This window comes from Hipposideros armiger, unplaced genomic scaffold, assembly GCF_001890085.2.
Source record: "Hipposideros armiger isolate ML-2016 unplaced genomic scaffold, ASM189008v1 scaffold_84, whole genome shotgun sequence".
Taxonomy (NCBI): domain Eukaryota; kingdom Metazoa; phylum Chordata; class Mammalia; order Chiroptera; family Hipposideridae; genus Hipposideros; species Hipposideros armiger.
In genome coordinates this window covers 2,712,872-2,734,442 of record NW_017731434.1, presented here as the reverse complement: position 1 = coordinate 2,734,442, position 21,571 = coordinate 2,712,872, and the positions used below count along the sequence as shown (strand labels likewise).

Sequence of the window (21,571 nt, the reverse complement as noted above, 5' to 3'; positions counted from 1 at the left end):
GGCCCCACACAAGGTTTTTTGACAGCCAAAATGAAAGCATCTAAGGAATGTCAGCTAGGCAAAGAATCAGAAAGTCCATTCATCAATCTATTCCTACAGACACACACACACACACACACACAGAAAATGGAATATATACACAATGAAGTATTACTCAGCCATAAAAAAGAATGAAATCTTGCTATTTGTGACAACATGGATGGACTTAGAGGGTATTATGCTAAGTGAAATAAGTCAGACAGAGAAAGACAAAAAAGGCATGATCTCACTTATATGTAGAATCTAAGAATAAACAAAATAAATGAATAAACAAAACAGAAACAGACTTCATAGATACAGAGAACAAACTAATAGTTGCCAAGGGGAAGGGGGTGAGAATGGGGAATGAAGCTGTAGAAAAATTAAATCAATTAATCAGATAAGGGAAAATTCCCTGTTGTTTTTACCTCAACTTTCTTCGTAGTTTGTTAATTAATTTTCCTTTATCTCATTTGGCTGGAATATACATATACACAGAATACCAAAAAAATACATACACATTTTAAGAAAGAAAAAAACTGTATTAAAATTACGCTGATGGGGCCGGCCGAGTGGCGCATTAGTTAAGAGCTGGCTTGGGATGCCAGAGGGGTCCGGTTCAGATCCCACATATGAAGGACAGTGACACTACCCTCCACAGCTAAGATGCTGAACAACAGCTCAACCTGGAGCTGAGCTGCCATGAGTCGCCAGCGATGGCTAGGCTGCAGCCCTTGCTGCAGTGGGTTGCCATGGGCTACTGTGTGCAGCCAGCAGTTAGCATGAGCAGCTATCCAGCAGCCCGCGACTGATCTGCCTCACCCGGGAAGAGCGCAATGATGGTGCCAACTTGGGCCAGTGAAGCAACGTCTCCACAACTAGACTAAAGAACAAAAGGACAGCAACTTGTCTGTTCCCCTTCCCCCAATTCCCCAGCGCTGTTCCCATCCCCCAATTCCCCAACTTAAAAAAAAAGATTTTCATTTCATTCACAGTACTAGGTCTTTTATTATTATTTTTAACTTTATGCTTTAGATGAACTCTCTTGCCATATTTGATTATCATTTAAATTACTGATACTGTTCTACTCTAACACTTGCTAAAAATGGCTATTTTAAAAATATGGTTGGGACACTGTGCTAAAAGAATTACTAAGTAAAAATAGTTTTGCCTTCCACAAATAGAACTCTGCATAATGGAGATCTTTATTGTTAAAAATATACATATTAATTATATTTTTAAAACTTATATTGGATGACATGAGAATTGAGGTTATTTGGAAAGTCTTGGTATTATTTGTTGTCAACCTCTCTATATAATCCTCCACTTTCCGAACTTTTGAATATATTTTAATTATGCTTACATTTATACATATGGTGTGATCTCATCTATAAAAATAATGTACACAGAATAAAGACCTTAAGAAAACATTCTAAAAATTTTACAGTGGTTAGGCTAGCTCTAGGTTATAAAATTCCTAGAGATTTTTATTTTGTTCTTCTACTTTTCTATATTTCTAAAATAACCATAAAACCATAGGTATATAAATTTAAAATAATACTTTAAAATTTGCTATCTTGAGAATTCATAAAAATCACGTAGATTTGTGGTTTACATTCACACAATTGGCATGTGTACAGAAGGTCAGGCTTATTTTAGAGTGGTATTTCTTAGATAATATGGCCCTAGAAACTTGGTAGAAACAAATGCAAGCTTTCTTTGGAAGAATGCATTTTTAACAGGGGTCACTAAGGATTTCTGCAAACATAGTTCAGATAAACGTGCAGTCATGATAAACACCGATGCAAACACAAACAATGCACGTAAATAAATAAGATGCCTTGAATAAAATCAGGACAACCCCTGCCCTCCAATACTTAGACCACCAATGTTTTAAGATAGATACTGGAGTTATCAAATACAGAAATAAAATGTATGTAAGGAAGAAGACATTATAATATAATAAAAGACCAGAACAATTTTGGGGGAAAAAATCTAAAAATGACTTGGGAAAAAATATTTGGTGGATGAGTTAAATAACAGATTAGACATAGCTGAATAGAGAATTAGCAAACTGAAAAATCAGAAGAAATTACCCAGAATGCAGCAGTTAGACAAATAAATAAAACATGATGAAGAGATAGAATGAAAGATAATATATTTAAAGAGATAATGGTTTAGATTAACTAAAAAGTAATGCCAATTCGCCTGATGTCTAACAGCTCAATATCAACAATGAGAAGAAGAAAACACAGAAATTAAGTCTTCAAAATATTGAGAAAGAAAATAATTGATGATCTTGAATGGTAGTCTCTTCCAAGAATGTAGACAAAATAGATATTTTCAGTTAAACTGTGTTTACACCAACAAAACTTCACCAACAGAACAAAAAAAATTTATTTCAGGAAGAATGATAATGGAAATCAAAGTTGTAAGAAGGAGTGATGAGCAAAGGGATTAGTAATATGCAGGTAAATCTATATAAACATCGACAAAAAAATCTATATAAAAATCTATATAAACATGAAACAACAATAATAATGCTAATATCCGATTTCTTGGTCTTTAATAAAAAAACAAAAAAATTCAAGAGTTGCATTTAAGATTAGTGTTTGGGTTGACTGGGGTTAAAGTGTTCTAAGGACCTTGAATTATCTAGAAAGAGGATATTAATTAACTTAAGACTTTGATAAGTTAAAGTTAAAAATTCAAGAATGACATTAAAAGAATAGAAATCAAGGGTATAATTTCTAAGCCAGTATAGGTTAAAAAATGGAATAAGGGTGACAAAAAAAAAAAACAAAAAACCCTCACAAAACTACACCAATCCAGAGAAGGGGGAAAAAAGAGTGTGGGGGAAAAAAGAGTGTGGGGGGAAAAAAAGCATAGAATAAGAGACAAATACAAAGCCAATGTTTGTATAAGGAAAAAAAAAAACCTCTAATATATCAGTAATGTATAGCACAAGTCACGATAAATGTAAATGAACTAAACACTTAAAAGACAGTAACTGGAAGTTTAGATAACAAATAAATTCCTAATATAACTATTGCACTGTGTTGTACAGCTGAAACTAATTCTAAAAAATGTGTATTTCATAATAGAAAATAATTTAATACAAAATATAAATAAATAAATAAATAATAAATAAATAAATTCCAGCTATGTGCTATTCATACAGGACAAACACAGTACCACCCATAACATCAGATGAGAAGGCCCCTGATCTGGGCCTTATGCCTCAGGGTCATGCTACTCAAAATGTGGTTCCTGGACCAATAGCAGCAGCATCACTAGATGCCTGTTAGAAATGCAGATTCTCAGATCCCAACTCAGACCTAAAGATTCAGGATCTGCCTTCTTAGTAAGACCTGAAGGTGATTCATATGTACATTAATGTTTGAGAAGCACTGCTTGGAGGGCACAGCATATCAACAACAATGCACACATTATACTGAAGACCATAAGGACGCCTCTGTCCTTCTGTCACAACATTAGCCATTATTGTCAACATCTACTCTTGTGTCTAACAACCATCCAGGCCCCAGAAAAAGGGCTTCTGCACATGCCTCGCCCTCTATCCTTGAAACAAAAGGCCACTGTGTTCAAATGCCATGAAGATTTGTGGGTTGTGCTACTGCTAAGGTAGAGCTGGTCACTGCTTTAGGCTGTGGGTGGGGATAAGTGAACAGAATGAGAAGAATTTGAGACTGTGATAAATTAGAATATATGAAAAGGAACCTGGGGGAGAGGGGAAAGCTGAAAAAATAAATAGAAAATCCTCAAAGAGGTAGTAATCTGCTTATATTTTTAAAAACTGGAGATAATTCAAGTGGGTAGACTTCTGTTGAGTGTTACCCAAAGTAAAATTCTCAAGCATGATATTACACTTTTTAATTTAATGATTTAATTATTGATCAAACAATAAAAGGAACAAGAACATTATTCTGATCAAATTCGTAACTGCAATAGATCAAATGAAACTGAAATGTGAAAATCTTTCCTAAATGAAGACATAATTATTGATTAAACCAGTTAGGATGTTTGTGGGCCTTCACTTGTACTTTTGTCTCAGGCCCAGCAAATATTAGCGGCAGGTCTGGACACGTACATCAGATGTAAGTACACTGAGAGACTGAAAATTATAGAATGGAAAAAGATATAAAAGGCAAATCCTAAAGAAAACTTTAATGGCTATTTTTATATTAGCAAAATGGAAACAAAACAGACTTAAAACTATATCACTTTTTTTTAAACACACAACATGCTCACATTTAGCTTTTAAAAAATAATGAATGCCATGCAAACATTTGGCAGAAGTAAATCAAAATTATATCATTACTTACACCAAAGTGGTAGGATTATGGGAACATTTTTCCACTCTTATTTTTCAAAATGTTTAGTTTTAAGCAAAGAAATATAATTAGTACAATTAATAGCTTCTCATCTCTCTCTTATTTTTTAAATTTTAATTTTTTTGCATGGAAGTGGGAACAGCGAGGGGTAGGGTAGCATGCACAGATGTGAGGTGAGAGAGCTGAAGACTCAGGTGCTGCAATGGGGATAAAAAAGAAGGGAAAAAGGAGACTGGTACTTCAAAAAATGAATGAGTATGCCAATCCTTATCACAGTATTATTCCCAATGGCCAGAAAAGTGGAAACAGTGCAAGTGTTTACCAAAATAGGAACGAACAAAATCCATACAATGGACTATTTCTCAGCCATAAAAAAACCAAACTTCTGATACATGCCAAAACATGGGTAAACCTTGAAAACATTGTGAAATAAGTCAGACATAAAATGAAAACTATTGAATGACTCCACTTACAGGCAAATTCATAGAGACTGAAAGTGTAATCGAGATTACCAGGGGCTGGAGGGAGGTGGGATTGAGGAGTTATTACTTAATGGTTCTTGAGTCCCTGTTTGGAGTGATGAAAAATTTTGGACATAGATAGTGGTGATGGTTGACAACACTGTGAATATTGTTAATGCATTGAATTGTACACTTAAGATGTCAAATTTTATGTTACACATGTGTCACCACAATAAAAACATTTTAAACAATGAATGGGAAGGACTCAGCGATGCTTCAAGCTGCATGATAAAGAGGAGAGCTCAGGCAGCAAAACAAAGGACTGATTTGATGAAGAGCTTGTTGGCAAAGACCTCGTGTTCTCAGACTCACTCCTTCACTTGGAAGCCATCACCCAAGACATATAAAATATACGCTCTGCCAGTTGGCCATCATGGGAAAGGCAGGCCCTGATGTCTCTAATGACAGAATGATTCTACTCGGGGACTGGAAGAATAACGACAGTTCTGAGATTATGCCAAAAATCAAGAAATAACAGCTTGCACATATTTGAAAAAATGTAAGAAATAAAGAGTAGCTCAGAAACATCATCGAGTAGCAACAGCAAAAGAAGAAAAATTAAGAACAGTCATAGAATTCAGTAAGTTGTAGGTTAAAAGAAGATAAAGAAATTAAAATGTCTTATGAAACGAGAAGATGAACAAGAAATGCAGAAAATGATGCTAGTTAAAAAGGTGACAAACATTTGTGCTGTAAAATTTCTTTTTAGGAAAGACAGTTACGTTGAAATAAACCTGTACTGTCCATGAACAGGGAATTAAATCACACAGTGGAAACCCAGAAAATAAGGGCAGGTGTGAGGCATATATCTGGAAAGGGATCATTCAGTGACTATGAAGATGGAGATTATCTCTTACCATGTCCTGGAAGCCCATCTGAGTTTGCCACCGGCTACGTCCCCAAAGTAGCTACTGATGCGCTGGAGGAAATTTAGAGCAAAGTCACAAGAAGGATTAAGGGACAATTAGGAATAATTTAAAAATCTAATAAATTCTGGGACACATTCTGTAGCTGAGCAAACAGCGAAGGAATGAGAGGTAGGGATTGGCAGCATCGTCACAATTAAGACGTGCGGGAGGGCTGTCAACAGGGAAAGGAAGGCGTTTTTAAGCTAGTGGAGGGATGTACACATCTTCAGGATTAATAACTGGGAAACCAGCACAGCTATCAAGACACATTTCCTAATTTTTCCAACTCTAATTGGAATGTAGTTCCTTTTCTAGTATCTAACCGTATTGCTCATGCCTTTCTTTACACCGCAGATTACACCTGATTGATAAAGCAATATACACATGGATCCCATAGGGCCAACATGTATGAATAAAAACCAGGAAGGAAGTACACTGAACTATCACGTATACACACACCTGATATGTATGAAAAAAATCTGTAAGGAAATACATTAAATTATCAGCAGTAATTATATTTTGTAGTAGGTTTATAATTATTTATTTGTTTTGTTACCTTTTGCCATTTTGAGATCACTATTATACATCTACAAGTTTGTTTTCAGAACGAGCACCCTGGCTCTCTCTGCTTCCGTCTCTTCTCAACGTGGTATAGGAAGGATGATGCAGAGAAAACTTTTTCCAGATAAAAGGCATTCCATGATCTCAAATATGGTCTACAGGCATAATTTGCAAGAAATAGCACTGAGTTTTGGCATTCACAGTTTGGCAGAATATCCTGGAAGTTACATAAAGTAAGGTCTGGTCCCTTTCCATACTTCAAAGCTCCTAAGGGGTGAGACACCATCAGGATGCTCTTTGGGCCCATTAAGAATGGTCCTTTATTAGGCATACCAGGCAGAATTGAAATTCATAACTCCCTGGGTGACATGAGCCTGTTCATCTTAGAGAAGCATTATGGTGCTCATTCCAGAAACAAACAAACAAAAAACCAAAAAAAAAGAAAACAGCTGTTGTGAGTCTGAGTCAGAGAAACTTATTTTTGACTAAGTGATTCCTTTGCTTGCTGATATCCTGTTCTGTTATCAAACACCTCAAGTCACATTCAAATGTAGTAATGTCAAATAACTGTGACCCCTTTGTAGAGACTTCACAGTCCGTGATAAGCCACCCTTACTTGCCTTTCTAGGATCCAGTCAGCATTTTATGTCTGCATGGCCAGAGAGCCCATCTGATAACAGGGAAGGAGCCACTGATGCTATATCTCACACGGTCCTTATTCCTGGTCCTCGGTCCAATGATTTCATCTTTACATTTCACCACTGCAGGCTCATTCAGTTGGGATATCTTGTTCTCTACAACAGCTTGCTCTGACTTTTATTTCTGAGCTTTGGGATTAAAAACCTATCACATTTCAAACTGAGCCAAAAACCACGCAGAATGGTTAATAAGAGTAGTAGGCATAATTCTTCAAGGGATTCGTGATGGCAAGAGCATCAAGGCGAAGCTTCATTCAGTCTGGCCTGTGCAGTGGTGATGGAAAACACATACAAATTCCTCCAGTCCCCTTTCCCTTTCCCATGTTCTGGAAGACAAGCAGAATGTTATCACTTCTTGCACTTCGATTGTTCAAAACTTGAAACAAGCAGAATAAAAACGACATGACCCAGCTTTATGATTTGCAGTTCAGAGTGGAAGCAGATACCACTTCAGGTAACTCGAGACAATGTGGAAATCCCTGACAGCAGCCTGGAGGGTGTGACATTGCCAAGTAACTCGAAACACGGGCCTCATAGAAACAGAGTTCATTCATATATATATATATATATATATATATATATATATATATATATATATATATATATATATATATATATATTTACTCCCAACCAAATAAAAGAATTAGAAATCAGACTGTCTCTTGACAAATTTTACATTACTTTGTGGCGAATTTCCTTTGGATACAAAGAGAAACAGAAACTTTTCTTAGAAGTTAACAAACTTAAGTGATTTAAAAGAATAACGGTTCTCTCTGTAACAGTGGGGAATGAAAGGAGAGGAAACCACTCTCCACCCCATACTTCCAACACATCTATACCTGGTAAGATTTATTACGCAACAGTCTCCCTTGACAAGGTTATTCTAGAATAAAGTCTCCCCCAGTAGAACTGTTACATAATCGTCTCTTCCAGCACATTCATCCCACACCCCAGTCGCTGGCTCTGCTTCAGGTGGCGGGTTTATAATAATTCCTGTCATAGCTAGAGTACATCATGGAGTCTCTACCAGCAGCTTGCTTCAGCCTTAACCATCACACCATTGTTTTGCTCAAGTCAGTATGTGCTATTAAGATGCACAGTGAGGTTCAAAATTAGACAAAGTTGGAATGCCATCTGGGATCATCCTCAAACTCTCTTCACTAACTACTGAGAGGCAATCTTGAACCACGAACCTTCTGCTGCTTGACAGCTGCATCTAGACTGTCTGCGCCAACACACTGGGGTGGGAAACCTTAGGTCATTTATCCTCTGGCCACCAGCATCACTTCTCAGGTCACAGCAACAGTCTGCCAACCGGTCCCTCTTCCTCTAACCTTAGGACTGCTCTGACCTGCCCCACAGAAGCCACGAAGATCCACTAAAATACACCTCTGATGGAGTCGCTTCTCTAATTGACCCTTTAAAGACTTCCCCAAAGCTTTCGAGATAAAACCCAGTCTCCATAACATGTAAATATTTTTATCCAAACCTGCGCTGCAATTTTGTGTTTATCTGCCTCTTTCACATATGTTAAGTTTTGTGAATCAAGGATGACACCTTATTCATTGTTGCCTCCAAGGTCTTGAATACAATGGCAGATACATGGTAGACACACAATATTATTTGATAAATGAGGGCATGAATAAATCTAGCTTAAGCTCCTTTTCTACAGGGTAACTCAGGCCGAGAAGTTGCATGACTTGCAAAAACTCACCAGTAAAAACCCTGAGAATGGTCCTCAGATATGGGCATTCCTGTATCTCAACACCTGGTCTACCACTCTGGTAAGAGCAGCAAATGCTGCTCTGTATTTAAAGTGGAACCAGAAATTAAAGACGCGTACGCCACATATGTGAAGTTTTTCTGCCCCTGCGTATCATTTGTCATTGCTATGATTAGAAAGTCTATTAGTGGGCCAGCCGAGTGGTGTGTTGGTTAAGAGCTGGCTTGGGAGCACCAGCTTTGTGCAGCAAGGCCCCGGTTCGGATCCCACATGAGAGCCAGTGACGCTGCACCCTCTATAGCTAAGTTGGTGAACAACTGCTCGACCTGGAGCTGGGCTGCCAGTGAATCGCTGGTGACGGCGTAGACTGCAGTGGGCTGTCGTGAGCTACCATGAGTGACTGGCAGCCAGCATGAGCTGTCGTCCAATGGCGGGTGACCGACTGCCTCACTTGGGAAGGGCACCATGATCACAATACCAACATGGGCCAGTGAAGTGACGACCTCCACAACTAGACTGAAGAACAAAAGGACAGCAACTTGTCTGATCCCCGTTCCTGATTCTCCAACGCTGTTCCCCTACCCCAATTCCCCAATAAAATCTTTTAAAAAACCCCAGAAAGTCTATTAGCCAGACTTGTTCAATTCTCTTCCTATTACATACAATTACAACAGGACTCTGTCCACCCAACATTCAACAAAAATTTATGAGTTTTGATATGTATAAGATATAGTTTTAAGTTCTGGAGATACCTGGGTGTGTAAGTTACGTTCCCAGCCTCAAGAAAGTCCAGTCTAGTCAGGGAGACAAGCATGTGGACAAATAATCACAATGTTATATGATTAGAGGCATGTGTAAGATACAGAGAATGTTTTCGCACTCATAAAGGTATAGTAATTGTAACATATACATCTTCCAATGTGATTTTCCTGTGAGTAGAGACTAGGTCTTTCCTCTCATTTTGCCCTTTGTGTCTAATACATAGTAGGTCCTCAGTCAATATGTGATTGACTAACTGATACGCAGCTAGTGTAAGAGAATGTGGGAGCTATTCTGCACAGGGGTTGTATCTGGGAAAACTTTAGAAAGGAGACGCTTGAGCTGAATCTTAACGAATGATTAGTTCTCTAGTTGGTGGATAAAAGGAGAAAGGGCATTCCTTGATGGAAGAAAAGCAGGCAAGTGTGAAAGAACAAGCTGTGTTTCCAGGGCGTGTGGAGCCTACGCCGAGGGGAGCTGTGAGAGGTGGGGTTGGAGAAGTAGGCCAGACAGACTCTGTGGGACTTGGGGAGCCTTCCTATGGAGTCTGAACTTGATCCTCCAGGCAATGGGAAGCCATTGGAGGCCGGCAAGGAACACGAGCAGATCTGTAAATTAGAAATGCAAAAATGCAGTTCAGTCAGCAGAGAGGTCCCATATGTGCAATTAATTTCCAGAATATACTTCCTTGTAAAAAAATGTTTTAACTCTGCATTTCAGTCTGTCAGAGTACCCTCAGAGTCTGAGAGGTTTCCAGGAGCACTATGGACACCTTCTTAGCCATTAAAAGAGAATATAATAAAAAAATTCCTTTTCATACTGAGCTACAATGGTCAAGGCTGCTTCCCTACCATAGGTAAAATGGTTTATATGCCGAAAGTAATTCTATCTCAGACAAAGTAGTACATCTCGGGATTCAGGAAGGGTCAATAGTTACTTGCCGAATAGCAGTTCTTCAAATCCTTGGTTAACTAAGTGTCCTTATGATGTTTTCTTCCCCACCGTGGAGAAAGTGATTCAGCTAAATGCGTAGTCTGGTCATGACATTTTCTGCAAATAATTAAACATGACAGTCTTTTTGGCTTGGTTTACCTTTTAAAGGCAGAATCCATACCAATTTGCCACTTGTTCCATTCACATGGGTACCAGACAGTCCATGCAGCCTTCAGACTATTCTTTGCTAAGTCAGTGATTGGTGGAAGTGCTTCTCAACTATCCAGAGGCACATTTTCATATTCATTTCAGAATAATGTGTTTAAATATTTATTTCTTCCCAATAACGGGGTAGTCCTAGGCATTTCATTTTAATAAATTCTGTCCAAATAATGTTGAGTCACTGCTTAGAATGTATTAGCACTGAATTTCCCTTATGGCAATGATAGTCACATCAGAGACCCACATTTTAGCCCCAGCTTTGTCACTAACCCTTTGGGCAAATCACATGACCACTCGTGAATTCCTTTTGATAATTTTTGTTTTCCTTTTAGCTCTCTAATTCTGAGTATGTTTTAAGAGCTCTGGTAGGTGTAAGAACGTAGAAATGAAACAGTTGCAGGACTACAAATTGTGGCAGGAGAAATAGTTATTTATGATGTGCAGCTATTCCTTTTCAGGAACTCCAAATGGTCAGAAACTCTTGCTGCAGGCCTCCTTCCGAAGACATTTAAGATCTTTATATAGGTATTCTCACTTATTCAACAAGTATTTATTGAAGATCCATTATATTAAAGGCTGAGACTACAATGACAAAAAAGACGAAAAAAAATCCCCAGCCTCCATGAGCTGATTGTTGAGCGGGGAAGGCAGACAATTTTAGACAAGAAATAACAATAAACCAGAGTAAGTATTATCATGGGATCCTGGCTATGAAGACAAAACATACAGCTCAGATCTAACCTGGGCTACAAGTCAGAAAAGGTTTCCCTGTGGATATGCTGTCTAAACTGAGAAAATACATGCTTGTGACTTTTATTTGGGAAACCGTATTGAATAGAGCATGCAATAAAAATGTTTACTTGTCCCAGGCCCAGACAAAGAGTTTAAGACTTAAAGCGCTTGTGAAGAATAATCTGAGTACATCTCATAAACGTCCCCACCCCCAAGTTTTATCAAGCATTTGATCATAAATTTATTGATTCCCAAGCTGATTCTTCTCTTGAATAAAGTTCACATGGTATGAGTAATAATAATATTATTTAAGATATAATCATTCCTTCTCTTTCTAAAGATCCTTCACAACTACTCAAAGAGTACATAATAGGTGTATAGGAGGCTTTCAGAATGATTTGTTGATTATTAATGAGTTTTAATTTTTCAAAGTCTTTGTCATCTTTAATCTCCCTTTATCCCAGTGTTCACAGGATAGGTATTATATTGTGCTATCACTTGACCATAGAAGTTATAAAAATCCCCTGTAAAACAGGTGCCATTGCTCCAGGAGAGATCTGATTACAAATATTCTGCCTCGTAGGCAACACAGTTATATTCAAATTCATCATGCCACAAATACGAGATTTGGTTTGGAAAATATAGTCACCATACGTTACAAAGAAAATTGAACAGGATAAGAGGGTTAGCTCCCGTTAAGAGCCCAGGAGATCCTTTGCTATGCCAAAGAAAAATCAAAGAAAGGTTGAATAATTTAATTTAAAATCAACCCACTTTGAAGTTGCAAAGTTGCTTTGATATCCAAGTTGTTTACGAATTATTCATTGGATGCCATACACTATATAATATATTATATATATATATATATATATATATATATATATATATATATATAAACACATATGCATTTAAAAGGGCTAATAAGTAACGGGAATTTTGGTTTGAACGTTTTATAACTTCTAATACCAGTATTGAACTTATTTTGTAGATGAGAAAGATCACAGAAATTGCCTCCTTTTTAGTGTCAGTGCCTTGATTTATTGTTTCCTGGTTTCATATTATTATTCAGAACTGGCTTTATTATTTAACCTTTCTTCCTTTCTTGTCTTCTCTTTTCAATTAGATCAAAGTTTCTCTGAGGGTAGGGCATGTGTTCTTTATCCCAAATACCCAATTTTGCAACAATTAGGCCTTCAACGAATATTTACTAAGGGCTATGATTAGTTCAAAAACCCAGAAACAAATTAGCCATAGGACTACACATTGAGATAATTAAAAAGGTTTCAAATGATGATTTTCAAACTTTAATGTGCACAAGAATCATAAAGCAGCACGTTGAAATGTAAATTCCTAAACTTCGTTCCTTGTTTTATGTTGTAAATAACTTCTTCCTCCTCCTTCCCATTATTATTATTACCATCAGTAAACCAAATTTAGAAAAGATGATACATACCAGGGTCTTGGGACTGCACTGATGTTTCTTATAGAGAAAGGATTTGATATAAAGCGAGGTAGCTCTCTCCTTCTTGGTTCCCTCCTCCCCACGTCCCACCTCCACATTCCACTTCCCTTTTTCCTTCGATAAACACTTCCCGGGTGCCCACTAAGTGCCAAAAGCTGATCTAGGGCTTGGAGCTAAACTGTGCAACAAGATGCACAAATACTCTGCTATCACAGTGCTTAGATTCTACTTGGAGGGCAGGCGATAGACAAACTTTGACACTATTTCAGATATTAAGTGTTATAGGGAAAACAAAACATGCTGATATAGTAGAGAATGACTGTTGAGGAGGGGGACACAAGAAGATGACATCTGATTTGAGGACTGAAAGACCAGTAGAAACCAATCATGCAAATCATCTTGGGCAAGAGCTTTCCAGGGAGAGGGAACAGCAAGTGCAAAGGTCCTGAGGCAGAATGAGTATTCAAGGCTCAGCAAGGTATGTCAGCATGCCTGGAACTTGAAAGTGAGCCAGGTCAGACTCATCCACCTGGAACGGTCTGGGCTTTGGCATGGAGGAATCTTGGGATTCCTCCTGTGGGAAGCTGGATGAATACTCCTGGCTCTCATACAATTAAGGAAGGTTACGTATTTCAATAAATGTTATAGGAACACATTATTGCAAGTCCTCACCCATGAAAAATAGTTCATTTCACGATTCTTTTTAGTTGATACTTTGTGATAACAAGGTTTCATCATCATTGGCAGATTATATTTTGAAATACCAGAGCACTGAAAATGAGCTCACTTTAAATTTATTTGGGATCCAAATTATTGATAATTCATTGGATGACTCAAATGCCATAAATAGGGTCTAACAAGTGGTATGAAATTGTATTTGAAAATTTACATGCTTTTCTAAAGGAGAATACTAACGCCATAATTTTAAAGTAAGTTACATGGCATGTGTCTTTTTTTTTTTCTGGTTTTGAATTATTTTCCAACTCTTGCATTGTTGTCTTATCACTTCAACTGGACATCTATCAATTAATAGTAATAGTACTACAACCTCTAAGAAGTTCTCTTTTGCTTGAATAACTGAGGGCTTAAAGAAGGAAAGAAGCAAGGGCAGTATGTTACAGGTATGTGTGAAATCCATTTCTGGGGGCTACTACTGAAGCGAGGAGATAGCGGCTCAGCTTTAGACCCCATTGATCACTGCTTCTTCATAAGCCATCTCAGAAAAGGGCAGACTAGGTGACAAGTGGGCCTTCTGTGATAAGGGCTCCTGTCCACTGGAAATGAAAATCTGCTCACAGTTTCATTTCACAGAGTCCACCAGATGGCAAATGACTTTATCTACCCAGACAAGATCCAAACTGGAAATAAAATGGTGTTCCATGCACCCCTCTATTCTGCTGGGAGACTTGGAGCGTTTCTCTGAAGGTTGCTTGATGGAGTGTATGTGTGTGCTTCAGTTTGGTTATACATTATGATACAGTTTTAAATGCAGATGGTTCCCAAAGCCATGGAAATTGGCTTCTTTGCTTGTGTCCGGTCAACTGGGTTAAAAATCAATGGTTTGCAAAAACCAGGAAAGTTATGGCAGAATACAGATACAGTAGCTATGATGACAGGCATGTAACAGGATGGAAATGAACTGGCGAAACATTTGTGGGGAAAGGTCTGAGAAGATGAGGTTGGGAATGAAGAGAAAGAATCTAAAAGAAAATGAAATGCCTTCATTATCACATAAAACTTTAAGTAGCCTTGACTTTGTCCTACTGGAATTACAATTTCAGCTCACATTGTCTGTGCAACAGGAAGTAGGGAAAATGGCCATGGAAAGTGATATTTAAGCTTCAACACATATTGCTCATCACTGACTTGACTTGAAGCACATCTTTCAAGAAAGGCAGATAGTGATTTAATCTCAACAGTAATTTAGTCTGCAGCCATATGAGACAAGACTATCATTGCAGACAGGCTGTAATTTGTGAAATTCAGGTGCTGGGGATTAGAATCACCTGTTGAATTTAATCTTGGAGTTAAAAGGTTAATACTGTCATATAACTGAACAGAAACACTACACGTTGATCTGACTTTGAGACCTCCGACCATGGAGATGAGAACATTTTCCTAAATAGTATCTGTACCCCTCTCCAGATTCTATAAATCAACAGCAAATTAAAGTCTGTTGGAATTCTGATTCAATATGCAGCAGCATATGGCTTGATGGTCATCACATTTAGCATATCCTACAATTTTTCTAAGGCCTGACTTAAAATAAAAAAAAAACAACACACAAAAAAAGCAATCAGAGTATCATTTGGCAACATAACGAGAATAGAAAAGCTTTCATTTTTTACCCTCCCAGATGTTAATTGAAAAAAAAAAAATCCTAGCAATCGTCTAACAAATCTCTGCCTAAGCAAGACCATAGGAAGATCCAAAATTTACCTGATTAAACAGCACCTTTTGAAGAGGACATAAACATTTTACACATGCACCTTCAGATAGATATCAGAAATGGAATTTTGCCTAATTTCTAGGCAGCTTAATAGTAACAGTAAAGGGGTCAGTAAATAGTAACAGTAAAAGTTTACATTTAGTTCAGTGGGAAAATTGAGATAATGCCTAGAAATAAGTAGTAGGTTTTAAGATTTTCATTTGTTCCTTCACTTGCAGTGGTGTAACCCCCGCTTGAACCCTCTGGGTATGGAATTTTGTGAGATCTTGGTTTTCTATGAAAGAATTTCATTGGTATTAATTATCTTTAAAGATTTTCCTGGTCACATTTATAATTCTCTGATAACCATTCCAAGGACATTTACACATTGATCATTCATATAACACTTGAGTTTATATAACCCTTTCACTGTAGATTATCTCACTTTCTCATATAGTTTCAACATTCCTTCCAAAAAATACCTGTTTTTCATTTTAATGCAATAAGGCTCTGATACACTGAAAACGGAACCCAGTATATTTGTGTGAATAAACAGTTTTGAAAACAATCATGAGGGCATATTTTGCCTTAGGTTATCAATATCCTCAGCTGGTGTCTCTCCAGCAAAAGAGCACAAGCAGGAAAGTATTAGGAATATCTTCCCAAAGGCCCATAGAAGCTTTCAGCAAGTTTACCTTTTGATACCCTGTTAAGCAAAGATTCACAAGGGCTAGGTAGCCATTTCCCCTAAACAACATCCATGAAAATCCAATGAGTTCAATATATTCGTCATACACCAGTTACACATCAACACCACATCCATCCACAGAGGCCGCTGTCTAAACTTTCCTAGAACCCCAGCCCTTATCAGTGGCTCACACATGCAGATACAAAGTATGTAATCAATCAACAACTTAGAACACAGAAGCTATAATTGTAAAACTGATGGCCCTCTCTACTTTTGACTTTCAGTCTATTATACCAGCAGTCCCTCTCCCCAAATCACTTCCTAATGACATCTCCCCCTCTTTTCTGCTTCTCGGAATATCTTCCCAGTGCAAGTTCCACCTTTTCAAAGAAGCTTTCCTTGGTACTTCTAGGGCAGTGATCTTTCTCATTTCTACCCAACAGTACTGTTTATGTCTTGCATTTTCTATATATTTATACCTATTGGTCTGTTTGTCTATCTATCCATTAATTTACATTTCATGGTACGTTTTTCCCCCCCACAGGCAGTCAAAGATCCCCAAAGGCTTTAAATTCTTTTGTACCCTCTGAAACACTTAGCATTATGCATTGTACAAATGAGTGAAAATATTTGGATTGCCACTTCAAAAAAAGTTTGACTTGTTCATTCAGGGTAAGAGCTATCTTTTCACACAAAAGGAGCGCTTGCTAAACATTACTTTGGTCCACAACCATAAAATCTATTAGTATGAAAAGCAGAATAGTTTGGTGGTTTTAAGAAACCTCTGATTTATAGAGTAGACACAGAGTTGAACTGTGTTTTAATAAAAATATATTAGCAGCTTCAAAAAAATGGGGAATACATTTAAACTGTATTAAAATATCTTTTCAGGACAAGGAAACTTGATTAGGATTCTCGCAGCGGCTTCACAAACTGAAACCAGAGATTCATTATTCCAGGGAAAGGAGACTCAATTTTTAAAAATTCATCTTATTAATTATTAGCCAAGCCATGCAGACGCTTCCCGGAAGACAGAGGAAAACAGGCCCTCAGCGATGAGTTTCAAGCCAATGGAAGATGAGTTTGTGCCCCAAGCCTTCCGCGCCTGCCTGGGCACCGCTCCCCAGGGCCGTGGCAATTCTGCCCAGAGAAACCCGAAGCAGAGATCAAAGGGTAATCTTTGAGCCTGAGCAGCGGGCACTGACTGGCTGCTACTCACCCTCCCAGCCGCGGTCGGAAGAACGCTCCGGTTAGTCTTAGAGCCTTCCGGAGTCTAGTCCCACAAGGGCGCGACTTTGCGGCCAAACCCAAGGCTTCAGGAACCCAGCATCCACCCACAGCTGCAATTCTAGGGATCAGAGGGTTTTAGTTCCAGGGCCCGTTCCTGTTAGGAAATTAGGCTTTGGGGTCCACTCATCCCATTTCTAGTCCCTGAAAAACTTTGCATTCTTTTCCAAATAGGAATTCATACCAAGTAGGAACGATCCCACCCCTTCAGCGGATCCACTCCCCCTTCCAGCCTCCGAATGGCACCTACTCACGGCGCCTCACAGCCCCGGGAAGGGGGCAGGTTCAGCTGTGCGGGATCCCCAGGCTGGTGGGTAGCGTGCGGGTTGGCGAGCCAGCTGTCACCTTGTGGTCCGCCACGCCAAGGTATCCGTCCAGCGGCCGCGGTCCCGTGGGGGCCCCGGGGCGCGACGCGGAGCTGCTCTCCGCAGACGGCTGCGCGCTGCCGGTCGCCGTTGCCCGCTGCTGGTGCTGGTGCTGCTGCTGCGGCTGCTGCTGCTGCGGGGGACGTTCCTTCTGGCCGCCGAGGCTGCTGTACAAGAGCAACAAGCTGGTGCACATGGTGGTGAGCGCTAAACACACTGCCAGACCATGGCGCTGCGGGCGGGCGGGAGAGAGCAGAGGAGAGCCGCTGAGAGCCGACCCGGGAGGAGGAGCGCACCCGGCGGGGACACAGGCAAGACGGTCAGACGGGCGGGGGCAGGTCCTGCGGCTAGTGGTCCGGGTCCAAGCCCCCGCCGCGCGCAGCCTCGGCAGAGGCGGCACCGTCCCCGCGCGTACGGCAGGGGATGCTCCCGGTGCGTAGCTGTTCTCGGCCAACGCCACCTCCCAGATCTTTCGGCAGAGGGCAGGTGGTGCACGGCGCCCGGCTACCAGAGGGAGAGCGCGCCGGCGACGAGGACAGGGGTGGGCGCTCACTTTGAGGAGGGGGCCCTCTCCTCAACTCGGGTGCTGGAATCTCTAGCCCTTGCTCGCTCTCCTTTCTGGACCCGTGGGGCTTTACCTCTACGATCCTCGCAAGTTTGAAATCCGACAAGGAAACCAAGAAAGTCTGCAAAGGTCCCCCCGTCCTCGCCCTCTTAGTTTTTGCCAGGAGGTTGCTTTTAAGCATCCCTTATTCCCCCCAACAATGCTCCCACCCCCTCCCTTCACTTTCTACCGCTTTCCGCTGTCCCCTCGGACCTCCTGCTGGAGATCCAGGAGGCAACCCGAATTCCCATCCTGGCTCTGGGATTCCTAGCCAGGCAGAACCAGGGAATAGGAAGGGACGCGGAGCAGGTGGAAAGTTATCCCTTTGTAACAGGCGACCGCGCGGCGCAGGGTTAGGCGCCCCTGTCGCTCTCCCAAGCGCCCCAGGGACGCTGCGCCTGGGGGTTCTCGCCTCTGCCCAGAGGAGTTACAACAAATGACTCACCATCAGGGTCTTCATTTTGGGCACCTCTTTTGTGCGGAATCCTTAGGCACACGCGTACGGGGCCACTTTTTCTTGGAGGGTTTCCATGGTGGGTGATGGGGCGCGGGAGGCTCTGATATTAGCCTGACGGCCACTTGCAACTGAATGGGCAAAAGAGCCGCGGGACCCAGGAAGCACCGCTGTTGCAGAGATTAGAGACAGAATTAAAACTGAACCGGACCCTCGTAGTCTCTCAGCGATCTACACAACTGCCGCCTGCCGCCGCCTGCTGGGTCCTAAAGACCTCTGCATCCCTCTTTCCCGCCCCCAAATAATATTCTTTTCAGCCTAGTGGAATTTCTGGGGCGAGAGTTAACTGTGCCATTATACCCACCTCTTGGTCCGAGGGCTTACGTATTTATCTTTTATGAAGTTACCAGAGAGAGAGAGAGAGAGAGAGAGAGAAAGAGACTGAATGCTGAACAAGATACCCTTTTGAAAATTTGAAAACTAAATTTTTTGTTTTATGATTTTGGTATAAACAGGTCAACGGTCTAAATTTCAACAGCCCTATTTATAGCTTGCATTTATGTTCATAGCATGGGGAAATCTGTCACAAAATAAATTTTCCAAAAAATATTTATTATTTAGCTTTCCAATTGTACGCTTTCTAATATTCTCTTCTCCCTTAATTTTACTTTTAAAATCCAGTTAGTCTCATGCAATCTTTATATCATAATTGTCACCTAAATTATTTAATTCGGTACCTGTTTCACATATTACAGTTTATATTGCTGTCGGATCTTTGAGGTACTTGGTGTTCATCTATGAGTTGAAAACATCCAGCACACTGTATCCACATGATAAACTGTACCTGTAGATGCTTTCTAAGTTTAATGAAAGATTTCTGGCTCCTAGAGATAAAACTGCTTACTACTTATTTTATGACTCCTGAGGCCTTTGTTGCTCTCCTTGCGTCGGTCTATTGCACTGACAGTACACAATTTCACATTGAGAACTTCGATTAAAAATTTTAAAAGTTATTTATGTTAGGGAATTCACACCAATAGCCTGTTTAAAGGAGACTGCCCTCCCCCCCTCACACCCCACGTCAAATTACAAATGACATTTGTTAAATGTCTAATTTAGCTAAAAACATATTTCTTGTGAAATTGCTCAGTGAGAATAGTTGTCTTAATATATTACTTAACACCTCACCTGTAGCAGTGTAATGTTAAAGATTACATTAAGATGGAAATGATCAGTAGGCCAACTGAACCATAGGCATAATAAAAGCTTTCTCAAGGCCAAAAAAGGCATTACAATCCTTTTTTAATCTTCACTAATCCATGGCTGGACTGATGATACAACAGGAACTATTTTTAACTTATGAGGCATCCTTCCACGCTTAATATTAAGACAGTTTAAATGATTGGTGCAGCAGTGACTATCAATGCACTGTGTTTGGGGAAATGCAAGAAACACACGGAATTTAGCCTTCCAAGGAAAAACAAAAAATTAGAAACACTGTGTAACATTGCCAGCCTTGAAGCTATTTATTCAATTTGTGCTTTAGGCTTGAATAGTACCAGTTGTTAAGGCAGGAAAAGCAGCAGCCAGAGGAGAATCTTATCAGGTCTTGGCAATTCTTTATTGTATGGTTGCACTTGACACTCAAATTAGTGAAACAAAGGACCAACTTGATGAATCATTGCAAGCAGATTATCTGTGTTTCTCCAGGGCTCCTTTTGAGATGCTACTAGACTCAGCTCCTGCATTTTTCAGGATCATTCCCCTTCCATCTAGCAAGTTGCCCAGTGACCGATAAAACACTTCTAATATATTTTGCCATGCCAAACAGAGCCATCATCTTTATGATTTAAGCTCATGGCAGCACATTGGACATCTGTTACACAGTATGTCTGACCAAATTCATTAAGCTTATGCTTTTTTTTTTTCCTCCTGGGATAGCAGTTAGCTGGTTGTTAAACCTACTTATGAAATGGCCAGGGTAAATTTAAAAATGTAATTCTGAACTTGATTTGAATAATTTCAAGGTCTCTGGCCTTCAAACATTTGATTAGATTGATGCGATGGTTTTAGGCAGTCTAGATTGAGAGCCAAATGGGCAAGATAGGGTGGGGGAAGGGCAGTTAAAACAAGGAACAAAAGCTAAAATCCTTGTGCTGTTCAATTAGGTGATCATTTAATGATCACCTGGTGGTTCTTTATTCAGGAATGCATAAATGACTAGGACACAGATCCTCTTTTCTAAGAGCCTATTATCTCGAATGTGTGTGTGTAGTGTGTGACACAAGTCTGCAAGTAGGCAATAAAAGGGTGCTAGAGATTCAACATATATTTATCAAGTGCCTACCATGTTAAGCACCTACTCTAGTGAGCACCTACTGTGTGTCAGTAATTAGGGATACCTGACTGAATAGATCACATGCTGGGCGGAAGGAACTCAAAGTCTATTCCCAGATAAATGCTATGAACTTTTATGTTACAAAGCACTAGGAAACAATCAAAATACTTGATTTACTTTTCAGTTTCTGAGTGCTTGCTTATTTCAGATCTAATGGGTTTGATATTTTAAGGGTATCCACCTATGTTCATGTAACTTTATGAACACATTTAAGTTAATTTGAATAGCCAGAAAGAGCAGAAAACAGTCAGCATTCACGGACACTTGATTGACTTGGAGTCAAGTAGACAAGTCAATAAAGCTTTTTTAATTCATCTAACTTGTCCAGTTCAATACACAGTGAGTCAGGGAATCACAATTTGTTTCTCGAAATCCAGGTAGCTGAGATGAATTTCTCACCATTTAAAATTTTGCCACATTTCTGCCTCTGGTGTCATCACATCCAATCAAATAGA

At 39.7% G+C, this 21,571-nt stretch overlaps 1 protein-coding gene across 2 annotated transcripts in view; it reads right to left on the bottom strand.

The window, feature by feature from the left end:
• ST6GALNAC5 (ST6 N-acetylgalactosaminide alpha-2,6-sialyltransferase 5) overlaps window positions 1-19,592 on the bottom strand; it is a 161,973-nt gene extending 142,381 nt beyond the window's left edge. For both annotated transcript variants that reach the window (XM_019644054.1, XM_019644055.1), the window contains exons 1-2: window positions 18,710-19,592; window positions 17,641-17,892 (exon numbers count right to left, since the gene is read on the bottom strand). In XM_019644054.1, coding sequence (XP_019499599.1) covers window positions 17,641-17,892; window positions 18,710-18,724 — 267 coding nt within the window. In that variant the 5' untranslated portion in view covers window positions 18,725-19,592. The remainder of the gene's footprint in view (window positions 1-17,640; window positions 17,893-18,709) is intronic.
• Window positions 19,593-21,571: the final 1,979 nt, after the last annotated feature.